Genomic DNA, 21,441 nt, shown 5'->3' with positions numbered 1-21,441 from the left:
GTCTGCGCATCACCATACCTAGAGCAGAAATCTAGGTGTTACAATACAAGTGATGAAAACGCCATTGGACAGGAACTTGCGACACTTGGAAAAAAGATGTAGCCTACTCCGGTGGGAATGCTCATAAATATCTGGCAGGACTTGGTCTTGGATGCGATCATGCCAGCCTGGTACGCCAATCTCCAAAGGAGGCTAAGGATGTATGCTCTGGCCTCGGGGGCGCCGAAGCAAGTTCTTAGAACTGCTATCAGTTCTGAGTTGAAGATGGTAGTCCAGGACCTCGAGCATCTGGCATTGGGCTGATTGACAATCTCCATTGCAATGTGTCAAGACAAATAGAGGATCTAGAGGATTCTCAGCAGAGAAAACCCCATGACCTTCATGTTCATCAGATGAACCATCATTGAACTGAGCCAACTACTCAAACAGAGCAGGTCAGATGCAAACATTGACCAGTATAGAGCAACTGTCATACATACAATTCTAAAGAACAGCTATGGAAAAATATGTTCTCCTGTAGCAAAATGGCTGTTCTTAACATGCATTTCTGGGCCTGGAAGCCAAGGTATGGAGGCGCGGTAAGTTCTACGAGCGAACACCCATACCAGAGGCAGCATCGGTGAAGGAGACCAGTTGAAAAGCTAGATGCCGCGGGAGGCGGTAGCATCCATGGCGTCCAATGGTACCCATGGTCTCGAAGCCAAGGACAACATCTGGCAATGCAAGGGAATCGAAACCAGACTGCCAGATGACTTCCATAACAGAGATATGACCGATGGTACTGATAGTACTCATGGCACCGACGGTGCCGATGATACACATGGTACCGATGACCCCCGGTACCAATGGAACCCATGGTACTTGGTACCGATGATAGTCATGATATCTGGTATCGATGGTACCCATGATACCCTAGTACCGAAGGGACCCTTGACATGTGGTACCGATGGTACCCATGATATTCGGCACCAACAGCACCGACGGTACCTATGGTACACATGGTATCGACGGTGCTCAAGACACCCGGTACCAATGGCACCCATGGTACCGATGGTACCTGGTCATGATATTTGGTATCGACGGTACTCATGTACCGACGGTATCCATGATAGCTATCCATGGTACCGACGATACCCGATACCGATGGACTCGTGATACTCGGTACCGATGGGCGATGATACCTGTGATCGATGGTGCCCATGATATCTGATGCCGATGGTGATACCTGGTGCCGACGGTGCCCATGCACCGAAGACACTCGGCACCGATGATACCCGGTGCCGATGGAATCCATGGCACCGATGGTACCGGTACCGACGGGACCCATGGCACCGACCATGGTACCAATGTTCCCGGTACCGATACTCCTCGGTACCGACGCACCGGTGACATTCGGCACCGACGGCACCCATGGTACCGATGATACTCGGTACCGACGGCACCCATGGTACCGATGAAACTCGGTACCGACGCCATGACACCCGGTACCGATGATACCCATGACACCCGGTACCGATGATACTCGGTACCGACGGTACCCATGACACCCGGTACCGATGATACTCGGTACCGACGGTACCGATGATGCCCGGCACCGACGGCACCCATGGTACCGATGATACTCGGTACCGACGGCACCCATGGTACCGATGATACTCGGTACCGACGGTACCCATGACACCCGGTACCGATGATACTCGGTACCGACGGTACCGATGATGCCCGGTACCGATGCGGTGTATCGACGTCCAATGCCAGGATACCTCCATAATAGAGGGAGCAACGCTCTCGGCACCGACTGATGTCTGAAGCCCGAATACCTCCATAACAGAGGGAGCAAAGCTCTGGGCACCGATGGTACCGACACCCGCTGATGCGCCCGAATGACCTGCCAAGCAGGAGGCGCCGAGGCAGGTGGAGACCTACTCGATGCATAACTATACCCAGCGTGCATCGGTCTCTGTCGGACTCCCTGACAAGTAGCATAAGTCTCGTCTTTGAGACACTACTTGCGCTTCACAGGGAGATGATCCGTCCTTTGGGCATCCCTGGCAGAGTAGAATACGTCTCGGTACTTTGAGACACTACTTGCGCTTCACAGGGAGATGATCTGGTCCTTTGGGCATCCCTGGCAGAGTAGAATACGTCTCGGTACTTTGAGACACTACTTGCGCTTCACAGGGAGATGATCCAGCCCAAGACACTTCCGCCGATGCGTCCGAATGACCTGCAGAGCAGGAGACGCCGAGACGGGTGGAGACTCACTTCAAAGGTTACACCACTGATATTGTGTCACCAGGCTGCCCATTCAGTGGCTGTGACATACACCTTCACCATGAAGCAGGCTCTCACAGCTCTCGAGAGCAATTTGTATAAGTTTTAATAAATGGATCAAAAAATGTGGGCTTGTTTTATTTGCTGGCTAGAGAGAGCCCACAGATAACAATATACCAGCACTTTTCAAGTAAAAAGAAAAAGAGAAGCTTATAAGCTTCGTTGAGGCACAGCCCCTTGTGACTCTGGCAATTACTTAAATTTTTTTCTTGCCTCAGGTACAAAAAATACCTGTATATATAAGCCACAATGAGCCTGCCATAAAAATAAAAATAAAAAGAGATTTACTCCGAAGACCTGAAGAAAACACGAAGCCCTAACGAACTCCGTGTCTCCTCAGACGCGGAAAAAGAAAACTGAGGGGCGTGTCCGCTCGGCGAGCGGGAATAGGTGTGCGCACATGCGCAGTACGATCGCTCGCGCGACGGAACGCCGTAAAGAGATTTTGAGATTTTGCTTTAAAATCCTCCGGGGCCGACGTGGCGTCACCCACTTGTGAGAATATCAGCCTGCTTGTCTTTGGAGAACAAGTCATTAACTTAAGAGATATGACCCTGGGAGAGTTTGAGCAAAATGTTGATGGACCTAGAAAATAAATTAGATGATTTGTTCCAGAAGAAATCATTTGTGGCTCATTGGCTTACCTGAATCCTTGAAGGAGAATGAAATGGTTGGTACAGTCCCTACAACTTGGTACATTTTTAGGCCCGCTCCACATGGAGCCTCCATGACAGCATGACACTAAACCAAGGGTGGTGATCCTGAAAATCTTGAATTATGGCCATAAGCAAGCAATCCTACGGGCTATTCAAACTGAACAATTGCTGCCTTATGAAGGAAGGTGTATTCTTTACTTCCAAGACTACTCTTTCTGATAGGTGTAAATACCTTCTGTGCAGCAACCAGTCTGGTCCACCTTGTTCAAGCAAAAAACTAAATTCTTGCTGCTGTATCCTGCCAAACTGAGGATACAACATGGAGAATTGGAGAATTTTTTCAATGTTTTTGGATTGACGAGAGACTATGTTAACACCCTAAGCCCCGAATCTACTAGGCCCAGTACGTAAGCCTTGGGTTAATCTGCTCAGACAGATGGTGACGGAACCCACGAGGGAGGGAGCGATGCTGGATCTGGTGCTCACAAATGGGGATAGTGTGTCAAATGTGCGAGTGTGTGCACATCTGGGAAACAGTGACCATCAAACGGTTTGGTTTGATATAACGGCTGAAGTGGAGGGCGGCCACTCTAAACTCAAAGTCCTGGATTTCAAGCGTACTGACTTTAGTAAAATGGGGGAATACCTGAGGAAGGAGATGATGGGCTGGGAGGACGAACAGGAAGTGGAAGGGCAGTGGTCCAGGCTGAAAGAAGCAATAAATAGGGCCACAGACCTTTATGTAAGGAGAGTAAATAAAAGCAAGAGGAAAAGGAAACCGATATGGTTCTCCAAGCAAGTGGCTGAGAAAATAAAGGCTAAAGAGTTGGCGTTCCAGAAATATAGAAAATCTCAAGAAGAGGAACACGGGGAGGAATACCGGATGAAACTGAAAGAAGCCAAGAGAGAGGTACGTCTGGCGAAGGCGCAAGCGGAAGAACAAATGGCTAGAAATGTAAGGAGGGGCGACAAAAATTTCTTCAGGTATATCAGTGAAAGAAGAAGGACTAAAAAGGGAATTGTGAGACTAAAAGATACAGCGAACCGCTATGTAGATAATGATGAAGAAAAAGCCAATTTACTAAATAGCTACTTTTGTTCGGTTTTCACTGAAGAAAATCCTGGAGAAGGACCGCGAGGGACTGGCAAAAGTACACCTGAGAATGGAATGGATATAGCACCGTTCACGGAAGAGAGTGTGTATCAACAACTTGGAAAGCTAAAGGTGGACAAAGCCATGGGACCGGACGGGATCCACCCCAGAATATTGAGGGAGCTCAGAGAGGTCCTGGTGGGTCCTCTTAAAGATTTGTTTAATAAATCCTTGGAGACGGGAGAGGTTCCGTGGGATTGGAGAACGGCGGAGGTGGTCCCTCTTCACAAAAGTGGGGATAGGGAAGAAGCTGGAAACTAAGGGCCGGTAAGCCTCACTTCGGTTATTGGAAAAGTAATGGAAGCCATGCTGAAGGAAAGGATAGTGAATTTCCTGGAAGCCAATAAGTTGCAAGATCCGAGACAACATGGTTTCACCAAAGGGAAATCGTGCCAAACGAATCTCATTGAATTCTTTGACTGGGTGACAGGAGAATTAAATCAAGGACGTGCTATGGACGTCATCTACTTAGATTTCAGCAAGGCTTTCGACACGGTTCCCCACAGGAGGCTCTTGAATAAACTAGAAGGGCTGAAGATAGGACCCGAAGTGGTGAACTGGATTAGGAACTGGTTGACGGACAGACGCCAGAGGGTAGTGGTGAATGGAGTTCGCTCGGAGGAGGGAAAGGTGAGTAGTGGAGTGCCTCAGGGATCGGTGCTGGGGCCCATTCTGTTCAATATATTTGTGAGTGACATTGCCGAAGGGTTACAAGGTAAAGTTTGCCTTTTTGCGGATGACACCAAGATGTCCAACAGAGTGGACACCCCGGAGGGTGTGGAAAACATGAAAAAAGATCTGAAGAAGCTAGAAGAATGGTCTAACTTTTGGCAATTAAAATTCAATGCGAAGAAATGCAAAGTGATGCACTTAGGGAGTAGAAATCCAAGGGAGACGTATGTGTTAGGCGGGGAGAGTCTGATAGGCACGGACGGGGAGAGGGATCTTGGGGTGATAGTATCTGAGGGCCTGAAGGCGACGAAACAGTGCGACAAGGCGGTGGCAGTAGCTAGAAGATTGCTAGGCTGTATAGAGAGAGGAGTGACCAGCAGAAGAAAGGAGGTTTTAATGCCCCTGTATAAGACGTTGGTGAGGCCCCACCTGGAGTATTGTGTTCAGTTTTGGAGGCCGTATCTTGCGAAGGATGTTAAAAAAATGGAAGCGGTGCAAAGAAAAGCTACGAGGATGGTATGGGATTTACGTTCCAAGACGTATGAAGAGAGGCTTGCTGACCTGAACATGTACACCCTGGAGGAAAGGAGGAACAGGGGTGATATGATACAGACGTTCAAATATTTGAAAGGTATTAATCCACAAACGAATCTTTTCCGGAGATGGGAAGGCGGTAGAACGAGAGGACATGAAATGAGATTGAAGGGGGGCAGACTCAGGAAAGATATCAGGAAGTATTTTTTCACGGAGAGGGTGGTGGACGCTTGGAATGCCCTCCCGCGGGAGGTGGTGGAGATGAAAACGGTAACGGAGTTCAAACATGCGTGGGATATGCATAGAGGAATCCTGTGCAGAAGGAATAGATCCTCAGAAGCTTAGCTGAAATTGGGTGGCGGAGCAGTTGGGGGGAAGAGGGGGTGGTGGTTGGGAGGCGAGGATAGGGGAGGGCAGACTTATACGGTCTGTACCAGAGCCGGTGATGGGAGGCGGGACTGGTGGTTGGGAGGCGGGAAATACTGCTGGGCAGACTTACAGTGGTGGAAATAAGTATTTGATCCCTTGCTGATTTTGTAAGTTTGCCCACTGACAAAGACATGAGCAGCCCATAATTGAAGGGTAGGTTATTGGTAACAGTGAGAGATAGCACATCACAAATTAAATCCGGAAAATCACATTGTGGAAAGTATATGAATTTATTTGCATTCTGCAGAGGGAAATAAGTATTTAATCCCTCTGGCAAACAAGACCTAATACTTGGTGGCAAAACCCTTGTTGGCAAGCACAGCGGTCAGACGTCTTCTGTAGTTGATGATGAGGTTTGCACACATGTCAGGAGGAATTTTGGTCCACTCCTCTTTGCAGATCATCTCTAAATCATTAAGAGTTCTGGGCTGTTGCTTGGCAACTCGCAGCTTCAGCTCCCTCCATAAGTTTTCAATGGGATTAAGGTCTGGTGACTGGCTAGGCCACTCCATGACCCTAATGTGCTTCTTCCTGAGCCACTCCTTTGTTGCCTTGGCTGTATGTTTTGGGTCATTGTCGTGCTGGAAGACCCAGCCACGACCCATTTTTAAGGCCCTGGCGGAGGGAAGGAGGTTGTCACTCAGAATTGTACGGTACATGGCCCCATCCATTCTCCCATTGATGCGGTGAAGTAGTCCTGTGCCCTTAGCAGAGAAACACCCCCAAAACATAACATTTCCACCTCCATGCTTGACAGTGGGGACGGTGTTCTTTGGGTCATAGGCAGCATTTCTCTTCCTCCAAACACGGCGAGTTGAGTTCATGCCAAAGAGCTCAATTTTTGTCTCATCTGACCACAGCACCTTCTCCCAATCACTCTCGGCATCATCCAGGTGTTCACTGGCAAACTTCAGACGGGCCGTCACATGTGCCTTCCGGAGCAGGGGACCTTGCGGGCACTGCAGGATTGCAATCCGTTATGTCGTAATGTGTTACCAATGGTTTTCGTGGTGACAGTGGTCCCAGCTGCCTTGAGATCATTGACAAGTTCCCCCCTTGTAGTTGTAGGCTGATTTCTAACCTTCCTCATGATCAAGGATACCCCACGAGGTGAGATTTTGCGTGGAGCCCCAGATCTTTGTCGATTGACAGTCATTTTGTACTTCTTCCATTTTCTTACTATGGCACCAACAGTTGTCTCCTTCTCGCCCAGCGTCTTACTGATGGTTTTGTAGCCCATTCCAGCCTTGTGCAGGTGTATGATCTTGTCCCTGACATCCTTAGACAGCTCCTTGCTCTTGGCCATTTTGTAGAGGTTAGAGTCTGACTGATTCACTGAGTCTGTGGACAGGTGTCTTTCATACAGGTGACCATTGCCGACAGCTGTCTGTCATGCAGGTAACGAGTTGATTTGGAGCATCTACCTGGTCTGTAGGGGCCAGATCTCTTACTGGTTGGTGGGGGATCAAATACTTATTTCCCTCTGCAGAATGCAAATAAATTCATATACTTTCCACAATGTGATTTTCCGGATTTAATTTGTGATGTGCTATCTCTCACTGTTACCAATAACCTACCCTTCAATTATGGGCTGCTCATGTCTTTGTCAGTGGGCAAACTTACAAATCAGCAAGGGATCAAATACTTATTTCCACCACTGTATATGGTCTGTGCCCTGAAAAGGACAGGTACAAATTCAAGGTAAGGTATACACATATGAGTTTGTCTTGGGCAGACTGGATGGACCATGCAGGTCTTTTTCTGCCGTCATCTACTATGTTACTATGTATTGGATGGCGGTTCATGGCATGTACAGCAAGGCTGACTATTGCAGCCGAGTGATGTTCCATGTTGCTTTACAGATGACTTGGGCTGGAAGAGACCTTGCTGTGGGTCCTTTAATTTGAAGATAACAGCTAAGATATTGGATGGCCCTGGCTCACCTGCTGCTGATTCCCTCCTCCCCCCCCCCCCCAGGTCTGGAGTGGACCTTTAAATTTGAGCACAGGTTTGTTTTAAAAGACTAGAGAGCACATATTGCTCCAGCCTTTTGTAAATCCCTATTATGGTTCTCAGACTGTTAATTCTGGAGACCGGTTTTATACTTGGTTCAATAGAATCAAGAGTGCAAATGAGCTAGTCCTTTTTTTTTTTTTTTGTGGTATTGGAGGTACTTATGCTGGAACTTGTTATGGGTTGGGACTGGGTACTGAAGTGACTGGTTTGTCTATTGAGCCTTTTATTTTGGGAATCTTTAAAAAAGGGTGGAGGGGAATTGTACAACAATTGTTTCTATTAGGGTTGAATTTTGATTAAAAATTTTAATGGTGAGATTAAAAGTTGGGGCACAGCCAGCTGTTCATGGGGGGCATTTCCTCTCCCACATTAGATATACCTTTGCTGGTAGGGATGCTGAAGCCAGTCAAAGAAATCCATTGCCAAAGCATCCCCCTTCCTCCTTGTGCTGCCTCAGCAGCAAAGAAGTCACCAGAATGCCTCCAACTGCTGATGCTGGCACTCTGCGAGTCTGCTGATTTCATGCATAAACTGAGCATGCTTGGGGCATGCATGCGTTGATGGCTGGAGGCACCCTGCTGACTTCCTCGCTCAGGAGGAAGGGGGTGTCGCAGGCAGTGTATTTCTTCAGCTGGTGAGGCTTCACCTACGCCACCAGCCATTGACCAGGTACTGTAGCTTTGGAGGTGGCCTTCTCCCGTTCTCTTCTGTCTCTCAAAAACATGCCTCACCTGCCATATTCTCCCTCGCTCGCCCGCCTACATCTTTTCCCGGACCGCCAGAGGCTCTCTTCCCGGATTATCTTGTTATTTGATGTAAGTCTTTGCCCTGCATCAACTATGTATTGAAATGCTACACCAGGCCTTTTCTTCTGTCCTGTCCCCTTCTGAAAACAGGAAGTTACATCAGAAGGGGCAGGACAGGTCAGAAGGAAAGGCCTGGTGCACATTTCAATATGTTGCCGCTGCAGGACGTAGACTTACTGCAAATAACGAGGTAAATTGGGAGGGGAGAGCTGTCCATAGCCTGAGAAGTGAGGAAGAGTTGCTAGACTGGATGGGGTGGTTAATTAGTAATCTCGTGCAGCCCTAATTTCTATATTCTATTATTTGTGGTTTCTAGTTGATGGGGTATTGTTTGGGTCTTCTGGGACTTGGTTTGGGTCTCTCTCTTTTTAGATGGGGATCCTCATGTGTATGCCATTTATTTATTGTCCCAGCCTGCATCCTCCCTCCCACCCATGACTGGCTCATCCATTCTCCTTTCGTTTGTACTCAATTTGGGGGGCTGCTTACTTGGTTATAAGATTGTTCCTCGATCATGGTTAACATAATGTCCTGGAATATGGATGGTATCTCTTCATTCATAAAAAGAAGTAAAATTTTGTCTTGAATAAGCATAAAACCCCAGTTGCTTTTTTGCAGAAAGCCCACTTGGATTTGGTTGAGCATCTCAACCTCTGTCGAGGGTGGATGACTATGTAGAAGGCCTAACTCAGAATAAGGAAGTGTAATCATTTTGTTTGAAAAGGGGTTCCATAGCGTCCCTCTAGACCAGCACAGATGGGTTATGCACTTCTACCAGCAGATGGAGACTGAGAACAAACTGAACTTCAAGTAAGCCTATAAGCCACTCTGTTCTCGGTCTCAGCAGATGGTAGCAGTGGTAAACCTGTGGAGTCCGGTTAGTTGTAGGCCCTGGGTTTTTGTTTTCATTTAGTGTGCCTGGGGCTGGTCTTTGGTGCAAAGAGAAAAACTGTCTCTCAAAAAAAAAAAAAAAGATCCAAACTTTCCTGCCAGAGGTTTTTCCTTTATTTTAGTGCCTCTTCTCTCACTGCTGGATTGGGACTGAGGCCAGGGGGTGGGGTCTCTTGGACCCTTCTTGGGGTGCCTTGGTTTAGTGAGCCAATGCTGTCTGTAGGCAGACCAACAGCTTTGAGTGCTGTGAGGTCTGCCTTTGTCCCATCGCTCTGGGCTGTATTTAAAAAAGAAAAAGTGCCAAATATATTATTTTTTTTTTTAAAAAGCAGCTCAGAACTGCATTCACTGCAGTGGTGCAAGGTGGTTTTTTGTTTTTTTTTTTTGCCTTCCCAGTTGGTGCAGTCTGCCTTCTGCTGCAATGGCAGTTCTTTTGGGATGTGTCAATTGGTGGGGGCTGCTGGGTTACCGCGGTTTTCTGTAGCGATGTTACAGCAGCTCAAGCACTGCATTGTTTGTCAGCACTGGGGGGTGGATTTTGGCAGGTCAATGTGGCTTCTGTGCGGCTCTGGAGTGTTCTGAGGCTGAGAGTATGGAGTCCATTCATTGGTTCCCATGGGGGCAAGGATGAGGGTGGGTGCTCGAGGTTGTTCATGACGGCTTTGCGCTGGAGTTTGTCTGCCTCTTAATAGACGCTTTGTTGGTGTCTCCTTATCAGACTCCTTGGAAGGTGCAAGCGGTTCGGCAGACTCTTTGTTGGCTGGTGGCATTACGGGTAGTGGTTCCTGTACTGCAGGTGGAACAGGGCAGAGGTTGTTATTTCATCTATTTTGTGGTCCCAAAGAAAGAGGGTTCCTACCAGCCTATTCTAGATCGCAAGGGAGTGAATCGAGTTTTTCAGGTGCTTTCCTTTTGCATGGAAACTTTGCGTTTCATTATTCTGGCCATACAGCCTGGAGAGTTCCTGTCTTCGTTGGATCTGACGGAGGCGTACCTTCGTATACCTATTTGTCTGGCTTAGTGTTTCCTTTGCTTCACTGTTTTGGGGAGGCATTATCAGTTTTGTGTGCTCTTTTGGTTTGGCCATGGCTCCCCTGTGTGCATTCTCGATGGTGGTGGCAGCAGCTGCTTTGCTCAAGTAGGGCATCTTAGTGAATCTGTATCTGGACGATTGGATCATCCGAGCAAAGTTATACCAGGAGTGTGTCAGGGCTATGGCCCGAGTGGTGCATGTGCTGCAGGCCTTGGGCTGGTTGGTTAATCTGGCCAAGAGTCATTTTCAGTCATCCCAGGCCTTGAAGTATTTGGGGGTTCTTTTTTCTACCAAAGCAGGCAGAGTTTTTCACCCGGAGGCCAGGATTCAGAAGCTGCAGTCTCAGGTCTGGTCTCTGCTGGACCTGGAGCCTGAAGGCCAAAGAGTACCTACAGATGCTCAGCTGTATGGCTGACTCATTGCAGGTGGTGGAGTGGGCCATGGTGCACATGAGACCCTTGCAATTGGTGCTTCTGTCCCGCTGGTCTCCGCAGTTGCACTCCCTGGAGGACTAGTTCCCTCTGCGGGGGCTAGTATCTCATCATCTCTCTGGGGGCACGAGTCTAGACTCTCTGCAGTGGATCCCGGTGACGATGGATGCCAGTCTATCTGGATGGGGAACACATTGTTTGGGTCAAATGGCTCAAGGTACTTGGTCACTTCTGGAGGTGAGTTTGTCGATAAATGTGTTGGAACTGAAGAGCAGGTCCGTGGCAGAAGAAGCATCTCTACTTGCTTGGGCAGAAGCTCATCTGGTGAGTCTCTCTGCAGTTCAGGTGTAGACAACGTACAAGCGAATTTTCTCAGGCATCGCCTGGTCCCAGGAGAGTGGAAGCTGAGTTCAGAGGCTTTCTTTATAGTGTGGCACTGGAGTCTTCCGGTCATGGATTTGATGGTATCCGTCTCCAACATTCAGGTTCCTCATTTCTTCAGCTGACGGAAGGACAGTTGAGCAGAGGGTCTGAATGTGCTGGTACAGCCTTGACCCAGAGATGGCCTTTGTTTCCCCTGTGGCCCTTGACAGGAGAGTTCTTCAACAAGTTCAGCGACATGTTGGTCCGGTGGTGTTGGTGGCTACAGATTGGCTGCACAGGCCCTGGTACAGAGATCTCATTCGGCTTCTGGTGGCAGAGCTGCTTCAGCTGTCACTGGTTACAGACCTTCTGTGTCACGGTCCAATGCTCATGTCCAATCCAGCTCGCTTACAGTTTGGCTCTTGAAAGGGCGCATTTGAAGAAAGTGGCAATGACCGGGCAGGAAAACCCTATGTTGCGCTCTAAGAAGAGGTTGACTTCTCTCACTTATGTTCGTGTCTAGTGCATCTTTGAGGACTGGTGTGGAGATCTTTCTATTGTGCTGCTTTGGTGCCTCAGATGCTCAAATGTTTTTTTTTGGCGGGCCAGCTTGGATAAGGGCCTTGTTTTGTCCTCTTTGAAGGTGCAGTTGGCGGCTGTGACCTATTTTCGGGGCTTGATTCAGGGGCATCCTCTGGGGCCCCTTCCAGATGTGGTTTGATTCTTGAAGGGAGTACATCTTATTCATCCGCTGATTCAGCCTTCGGATCTTAACATTGTGTTGTCCGTCCTGATGACGGTGCATTTTGAACGCTTGGCAAGTTGTAAGCTGAAGGATTTGATCTTAAAAATGGTAATTCTTGTGGCCCTGTCTTCTGCTTGGAGCTTTTGTAAGATCTGACAGGGATTTGTGAGATATTTCACAGATTTTTATTGCCAATCTTTATTCCCTCCCTGAAGATTATGGGTTAAAGTTTGATGCATACTTGTCGTGGCTACAATTGCCTAAATTCTCAATCCTCTTTGCTTAATGCTCCCATCTCTGAGGATGAGGTGCTATAGTGAGTAGCTCGTTATATAAGTCCCTGGGAATGGATGGATTCTCAGCAGAGTTCTACAAATTTCTGTACCCAGAGATATCTAGTTACCTAGAGTGCACAGTCAATTGTTTTATTTGTAGGGTGTGCCTTCCTGTCAGCTTGTGAAGGGCACAAATTGTGTTGCTCTTAAAACCTGGTAAAGACCCTCTTCAGGCCAATTCTTCTAGACCAATATCATTTCTTAATTACAAAGCTAAACATTTTGCTAAAGTATTGGCTGAGATGTTGGTGCAGATTCTCCCAACCTTAATAACAGAGTCTCAAGTGGGCTTTGTAAGATATTATAGGGTGGCCACAAATTTGAGGTGAATATTGGCTTCTTGGGAACAAGTATGATCTCTGTTTAGGAAGTGACGTCACGGGAGCGATGGCGGCTTAAACGCTGAGCTCCTGCCTGCCCATAGCAAAAACGGAGTGATTCCCTACCGTTTTAGGAGGCTAAGGCACGATATTTTGACAGCGGCGAGCCTCTGATAGTGCAGACACGGGGAAAACGGCTGCGGTGCCCCGGCAACAGCAGATTGCGGATTCATACTCTGCGCGACACGGGAGGGCGGCCAAAACATATAACCTGCAATAAGAAGGGACGGAGAGAGCTGCAGCCGGTGGTTCCGCTCTATGCAGGGGAAAAGAGTGCCGGAGTGGAGACCCTTCGCCGCGACAGAGCCAGAGAAGATATGGAATCAAGCACTACAGCGCCGAACCTCTCCCAATTCACATACACGGGAACCGCGAGGCAAATCAATATGGCGGCCAGTGAGTAGGAAAATGCAGCAAGCGGGGAGCGAAGACGCAATCCCTCCATAGAGGATATGCTCCCGACGTCAGATCAGATAAATCAAGAGGAGGAATCCCTTCCAGAGATACGAACTCTGTTGAATGAAATTCGCTCTGATTTAAAAGCGATGCGAGCTGATTTAGCCAAGATGGGGGCAGATCTCAGAAGCGAAATTAAAGAACTTGGACACAGAGTGGAAGAAACAGAGACCCGGCTTGAGGAACAGGCAGAGACTATAGGGGCCTTGGACCGGAAAGTGAATGAGATAGACTTGGGGCATGAAGCAATAACCGACAAGATAGAAGACCTGGAGAACCGCAGCCGGCGGAATAATCTCCGGTTTCGGGGGCTGCCGGAATCTCCCACCTACCAAGATAATGAGACAGTGGTTCAGCAGATAGTCTGTGCATTGGTGGCAACCCCCGAATCGCCCCTGGAGCCTGAGCAGGTACTATTGGACAGAGCCCATAGAGCCTTAGGGGCTACAAGAAATAACCTCCCCAAAGATATTATCGCATGTTTTCGCGATTATAAGCTAAAAGAACGGGTCCTCCAGGCAGCGCGCCAAAAACAAGACTTCAAATGGGACACATATAAAGTGGAGATCTACCAAGATCTGGCGTCGGCTACACTGAAGAGAAGGGCAGACTTGAAACCGGTCACCAGGAGACTGAATGGGGATTCGCTATAGATGGAGACACCCCTTTGCATTGATCTTCTATAAGGATGGGAGACAACATCAGGTGAAAACGATAGCGGAAGCTCGAGAACTGTTACCCGAGGATATGCCTGCGACAACACCCGCATGTACGGGAGAGATGTGGTCTCAGACGACCATGAGAAGCTACCCGAAATGGCAGCGGGTAGGCCGCAAGCGCCTCCAACGCCAGCAATCAGCTGGGCGCATCACTTGAACGCAAGTGCCAGGGGTAATACCAAAGACTGGGTCTTTATGTGGCTGATATTGTTAGGTCTATGTTTCTGTTTGGGGGAATACAGCATATAAGGGAAGGTGGGAACCTGGAGGGCCCACTCAAGTGAGGGGGGGGGGGACAAAAATGTATGGGGAGAAAGAGGAGGGGAACGTTACAACTTAATAAGGAGCGGGTAGGGAATATAAAGTTGCAACATGTAATTGGAAATGGGCAAAGGGGGTCACCACCTCTCTATAAAGCACCGTCTTTGAGATGAAGCGAGTGCTCTGGATTTGGGGAAGGGGGATGGGGGGGGAGGGATGCTCAGAGGGGGGAGTGGGGGGATGCTGAACCAAAGGGGAGGAGTACCCGATGGGGGGGGGGGAAGGGAGATGGGGAGACAAAATGTTATAATGATACATAATGGTGATGAATATGTTGAAGGTATATTATTACAAGTTGCAGGACGTTTAAATGTATAACACTAAATGTAAGAGGCCTCAATACACCACAGAAGCGTAGACAGGTATTTAGAGAGCTGGCCTGACAAAAGTCAGATGTAGTGTTCCTCCAGGAGACCCATCTGAGGAGGAACCACGAGCATCTGATGAAACATAAGAGATTTCCCATTGTTCACTGTGCCTCCAATAGGGCTAATAAGAAAACGCAGGGAGTCCTGATATCGCTGTCGGGATCCCTCCCATGGCAAATACACACAACAGTAAAAGATAAAATGGGACGATATATATTGATGACAGTGTCACTATATAATAAGCAATATACCTTGGTATGCATATATGCCCCTAATGTAGGACAGAGGGAGTTTTTGGATACAGTGGAAAAGGTGATAAAAGAGAATATACAAGGAGAATTGTTGGTGGGAGGAGACTTTAATCTCACGAAAGACCCTAAATTGGATAATTCGGGAGGGAGGGTAGAATATGCTAAAACAGTCAGAAAAGCCCTCCTAAGGTGGATGGCTCGTTGGGACCTATCGGACCTATGGAGAGAGAGGCACGGGACAGAGAGAGATTATTCTTTTTTTCTCCCCAAAACATAATACATACTCAAGGATTGATTATTGGCTGGGAGGTAGAGGGCTACGAAATAACATTAAACTAGTGGAGATAGAACAATGTAGCTGGTCTGATCACTCGATGGTGATATTGGAGGTGACAGGAGGGATGGGAAAAGCAAGGAGGAAATTTTGGCGCTTAAATGAAGCAATCCTGATGGATCCCCAGAATGTCCTAGAAATAGAAAAACATATAAGAGAATATATACAGTTCAATGATAACGAAGAGGTTAAGCCGGCAAGTTTATGGGAGGGTCTGAAGGTAGTCATAAGGGGCCAACTTATAGCGATGCAGGCTCATATTAATAAGAAAAAAAGCAGAGGCAGAAAATGATCTCCGGAAACAAGTAGCGAAATTAGAGAACGCCCATAAGAAAGACCCAACAGATAGTAAAAAAGCAGAGGAAATACGCCAACTTAAAGCACAACTCAATGAATTACAATTGGCGGATATAGCCGTACAATTAGAGTAAGTGCAGCAAGAGCACTACAAATTTGGAAACAAAGCAAGCAGACTACTGGCCAGTAAACTTAAAAAACAGACACAGCACAATTACATACATGGCATACACAAGCTTTCAGGGGAACTAACAACACAAACAGAGGAAATAGCAGAGGTGTTTTGGGATTTCTATAATCAGTTATATCAAGCAGAACAAGGCATAACAAGGGAGGAAATGGAACAATATTTACAGGATCTTGGTATGGTTAGAGTGACCAAGACAGAACAGGAGGCTTTATCGAAGGCTATAACTTTAGAAGAGATAGAAGAAGCAATAGTAGATTTACCAAACAACAAATCCCTTGGGCCAGATGGTTTCCCTTCCAGATTCTATAAAAGATTTGCAAAAGCTCTGGCTCCTATACTACTGAAGGTCATTACCTCTTTTGAGGAGGCACAAGAGCTACCATACTCATGGAGGATGGCTGAAGTGGCCATACTCCTAAAGCCAGGCAAAAACCTGCTTCAATGCGGCTCTTACCGACCAATATCTCTTCTGAACACGGATTATAAGATTTTTACCAAAATAATGGCACGCCGCCTCCAGGAGGTAATGCCACGATTGGTACATAAGGATCAGGCTGGCTTTATTATGGGGCGCCAAACACACGATAACATTCGGACACTACTTCACATCATACAACAAGTACAGGATGAAAAAACACCGACAATAGTATTTTCGGTCGATGCTGAAAAAGCATTTGACCGTGTGGACTGGGAGTTTCTCTTTACTGTAGTGAGCCAGATAGGCATAGAGGGACGATTTATGGCATGGCTGCGACTGCTATACATGAAACTGATGGCGGTACTAAAGATAAATGGGACACATACTAACACACTAGAAGAGCTCCACAGAGGCACAAGACAAGGTTGTGCAATTTCCCCACTGCTATTTGCACTATCAATCGAACCCCTAGCTAGGATGATACGAGCGCACAAAGATATAAGGGGAGTGGTTCGTGGGCAGAGGGAACACAAAATAATGCTTTTTGCCGATGATGTCCTCCTGACATTAACTCATCCACCACAATCAATACAGGAGGCAATGGAGGTGATGACCCGCTATGGGAATGTGTTGGGTTTTAAAATTAATATAAATAAATCAGAGATATTAAATCTCACAGCGGCACCTAGGGAGATACAAGAGATAAAGGACAGATTTTCGTTTACATGGGCAAATAAGTCAATTCGCTATCTAGGGATACAGATCACCCCGGAAATAGGGGGACTATATCAAGCAAATTATCCCCCAAAAAATCAAGGAACTCTTTGAGGAATTGGATAGGTGGGAAGGTCTCACTATCTCATGGCTGGGAAGAATTCATGCTATAAAAATGATACTTTTACCAAAGATATTATACCTGTTCCTGGCCATCCCGGTATCTATCCCACAGAAGTTCTTCCAACAACTAAATAGGAAAATGTTCGCATACATTTGGAGGAAAAGACCTCCTAGGGTAAACAGGGCCATGATGTTCCAAGATGCCCGTCGAAGGAGGGATGGGAGTACCAAATTTCTATTTGTACTATCAGGCAGCCCAATTAAGAATACTAGCAGAATGGACTCCCAGAAACAACAAAAAGTGGCTGCATTGGGAAAGATCATGGGTGGGCACCCGCTTTATAGGATATACATTATGGAGGCAGGGGACTGAAATCATGTCTCTAGCTAAAAGGGTGCCAGTGGGGATTAGCCTCCTTCTGGATACATGGCTCCGGATACGACGGAAAGTCTTTCCGGAGAGGAGATATTTTCTACAAATGGCTATATGTGGGGCTCTGGGATTTCCGTTAGGAGAGACATATATAAAAGATGGGGCCGCAAGGGGCTATATATGCTAGGCCAACTATGGAATAATGGGGAAATTAAAGACTTTGAAGAATTAAAAGAGGATTACGATTTAGAGGACCGGGAAATGACGTTCTATCACAGCCTGCGGAACTTCATAAGAAGGCGGGCGGGAGAAGAACTGGAACTCGCAGAAACAGCATTGGAGAGGGCAATTAGAGGAGGAGGGGGCAAAGGGGGAGTGACAAGACTATATAGGGCACTATTAAAACTCTCCACCCCTCAAGACCACTATATCAGACGATGGGAGGGGGTCCTTCACCAAACATTTACAAGAGAGAGCTGGGTGAGGGGAATTAGATACCTATTGAGGACCTCCATTACTCAGTCGGTGGTCGAGAATGGTTATAAAATATGGTACTGGTGGTACTATACACCAGATAGACTACAAAAGATAAACCCTAAGGTATCACCGAATTGCTGGAGGGAGTGCGGTCTCAGAGGCACATATATGCATATATGGTGGGAATGTCCTAAGATACAGACATTTTGGATGCAGATTCGAGCAATGATATACCAAGTCACAAAGATAGACTATCCTAATCGGGCGGAATATTGCCTTTTGCATTTCCGCCCGGGAAAATGTAAGACACATCAACATAAAATGGCTAGTCAGATCTTTGCAGCAGCCAAATTGACAGTGGCAAGGGCGTGGAAACAGATAGAGATGCCACATATTCAAGCAGTAAAAATTAAACTTGATTATTTATATCAGATGTCGAAATTGACTGCACTGAGAAAAGGCCAATTACATGGGTTTCAACAAATTTGGCAACCATATGAACAGATGAGAGAAGTGTATAAATCATCACATTAAGTGGGGGGGGAGGGGGAGGAATGGATGAGGGACTGTTAAGAGTTCGTTTGCAAATTTTGTTATGGAAGAAGAGGTTACTAAGCTGCATATATGTTGATAATTGCAAATCTGAATGGATGTAATTATTATGTTAAAATATAATAAAGAAATTTGAAAAAAAAAGTATGATCTCTGTTGATGCATTCTCAACTTATCAGTTTTGGACATACAGGTGTTTGATAGAGTAGTGTGGGCTCAAATGTACTGCAGTGCTGAATGCTTACGGCTTTACAGGAGCCTTTGAGGTCTCTGTATGAGCTGTCTGCAGTGATTAGAAAAGAGACGGATGAGGAGGGATATAATTGAAGTCTACAAAATCCTGAATGGTGTAGAATGGGTAAAAGACCAGGGGACACTCAATGAAATTACATGGAAATACTTTTAAATAAATAGGAGGAAATATATTTTCACTCACAGCCCGATACTCAAAACTCCAGTGCTGTTCAGTGCAGTGCTGGAAAAATACTGCCACACAACAGCCCTGCAGTACGACTCCCTAATGCCATACAAATTTAGGCGCGCTGTTAGCTTTGAGCATTAGGGAGCTCTGGGGGAGGATTGTGCTTAGCATATGCACTCGAGCTCTTGAGTGCATGCCCAGAATGTCAGAAAAGGGGAGAAGGAAAAGGTGCCAGCTGCCAGATTTGTTTCTTCTACTCAAAGCAAAGGTAGAATGCCAACAATGAGGTATGGTTTAAATGTCCTATTTATTTCTAGTCTGCTGGATGGACTTGCTCTTTTTTCTGTTCTGTGCAGACTTCAGAAATAGCGACTTCTATATTCCTTTAAGAGATGCCATCAAAAAAAATAAATAACGCCATAAACAAAGCAAGAGAATTAACATTTCTGGCTGGTTGGATCTCTAAACACATGCTTTTTACCTGATCTTAGATTCAGAAGGCCTTTGAAAAAATATATTGCCCAGGTCTCAACAGTCATATTCTTTCATCTTTACAGTGAAAATGAGCCTCTCCTGCCCTAATCTAAAGCCAGCTCTGAGCTGGCATACAGTTTTCAGTGGCAAGAGCACCCTTGTTTGGTGTGCTGCTAAGCATTAGGGAGGAATGCAGAAAAACCCTGTCAGCTCTGAACATTCTGCACTAGCAAATACAGGTGCTTGTCCGTCGCTAATGGCCTCTAATGCCCGCATTTGCTTCTGACCATCAGGCCCTCAAAGAATAGTTGAGCTCTGGAACTTGTTGCTTTGAGGAAAGGCCCATAGTCTGTTATTGAGATGGACATTTGGGAAGCTACTGTATGCCCTGGGATTGGTAGCATGGAATGTTGCTCCTAATTGGGTTTCTGCCACGTACTTGTGTCCTGGATTAGCTACTGTAGGAAGCAGGATGCTGGGCTAGATGGACCATTGGTCTGACCCAGTATGGCTATTCTTATCTGCTGGCTCCCTTAGCCAGTATAGCCGTTGCCTCTTCAGTTCTTCTGGCAACTATCATATCCTCAAGCTCAGTGAGATGGGGAGTGTGTGGCTTACTTTAAGTGTTGGGAGCAATAGCTGTGAGTCAATGACTTGTGTGATTAAATACTTAATGATCCAAGAATCTGTAAACAAAAGGTTCAGAAGTTTTTGTGTGGATTAAAAATCAGCATCGGATAGATACTGGAAATTCCTCCATGAATAATTTTCTATCTTTATGCGCACAAACTTTCCCCATTTTTCCTTTACAGACCTTTTTTTTTTTCATTATATAGATAAAATAGTTAATTTTCCAAGACAAATAATTTCCAGTTGTAGATGTAGCTCATGACAGTAAGGGTAAAAAGATCTTTTCTAAGTAATTTTTCTTAGAAAATAACTTTTTGGTTGTTTTAGGACCTGCTTGAGGGTATACTTGCCCCAATCACCCGTATCTGGTGACCCTTTTTTTTTTTTTTTAAATTGCTGTTGTCCTATTATAGCAAGACCCTCTGAGGGTGTGCAGGCTGAGGAAGCAACTAGTATACACTTTACTCCCAAGCCCCAGTCCTCACATGGAAGCTGGGGGGGGGGGGGGAGGGCAGGGCCACTACATAAGAGCATATGCACTGCTGTACTCGGACAGACCAATGGTCTATCGAGCCCAGCATCCTGTTTCCAATGGTGGCCAATCCAGGTCACAATTACCTGCCAATCCTAGGAGTAGAGTGCATACTGGCTCAGACCAGGACTTGCACTTATATCACACACTGCTGCTGCCATAATCGGACCTTGAACGAACCCTCGGTTTAACAAAATAGGTCTAGTAGGTACTAAGGACTGTAAGGAAATTAGAAGGAGGAAAGGGATAAAAGTATGCTTGACTATGATAGCAAGGGCGAAAACATAACCATAGTTTCTCATAAATATAAAAAGTGTTTACAAAATGTGTTATTAATTTGAAATAACAGCAATATGAATTGTGAATTATAAAAATCTTCAAAAACATCTAATCAGCTAAAAAATAAAACCACAAAAAAATGTACATTTTATAAACACTTAAAATGGAAGCCCTAAAAGGCATGTAAGATAGGTCTTGTGGAAGCGAATATAGGCTAACAAGCAGCTGGATCCTGTAGCCCTTACCTGACTGGTCGATAGTTTGAAGTGCATGGCTACAGCAAAGGAGGTATCCATAAATATTTCAGGCATGCTCACAAGGTCTTCAATAGCTTGGAGCTTCAGCCCCAGTAAATGCCTGTCTATGGCTTGACCACTGATTGCCTGAAAAAGAAATACTGCAGAATTAGGTGAGATTTATTTTTAGTGAAATACCTGTACAAAACTCAGGACTAAGATTCAAGATTTTACTATATATTATACTATATATCAGTAATATTTTGGAATGCTTGCTTTTATATATCACAGATATATTCTGATATAGGTCATCATTTGCTGAATTTCTGATCCAGAGGTTACCTTTGAAAGCTCATTAAAAAAAAATGTATTAACTTACTCCAATTAACAAAAAAGTATCATCTTATTTTCTTTTCATTTCTATATATTTCCATTAAGTATGCATGTGGCTTATGTTGATGCAGGAGAGCTGTTGCGCAGATGTTTACTTAGAAATCC

General features: G+C 46.1%; 1 protein-coding gene across 1 annotated transcript in view; it reads right to left on the bottom strand.

Moving 5' to 3' along the window:
* Window positions 1-21,441, bottom strand: part of CRAT (carnitine O-acetyltransferase) — a 123,454-nt gene that overhangs the window by 5,408 nt on the left and 96,605 nt on the right. The window contains exon 12 of the mRNA XM_030206841.1: window positions 20,953-21,090. Within this exon, the coding sequence (XP_030062701.1) occupies window positions 20,953-21,090 (138 nt within the window). The remainder of the gene's footprint in view (window positions 1-20,952; window positions 21,091-21,441) is intronic.

Source organism: Microcaecilia unicolor, chromosome 6 (assembly GCF_901765095.1).
Source record: "Microcaecilia unicolor chromosome 6, aMicUni1.1, whole genome shotgun sequence".
NCBI classification, from domain to species: domain Eukaryota; kingdom Metazoa; phylum Chordata; class Amphibia; order Gymnophiona; family Siphonopidae; genus Microcaecilia; species Microcaecilia unicolor.
Note: the sequence above shows the minus strand (reverse complement) of the source record. Positions and strands in the feature narration are given on the sequence as shown.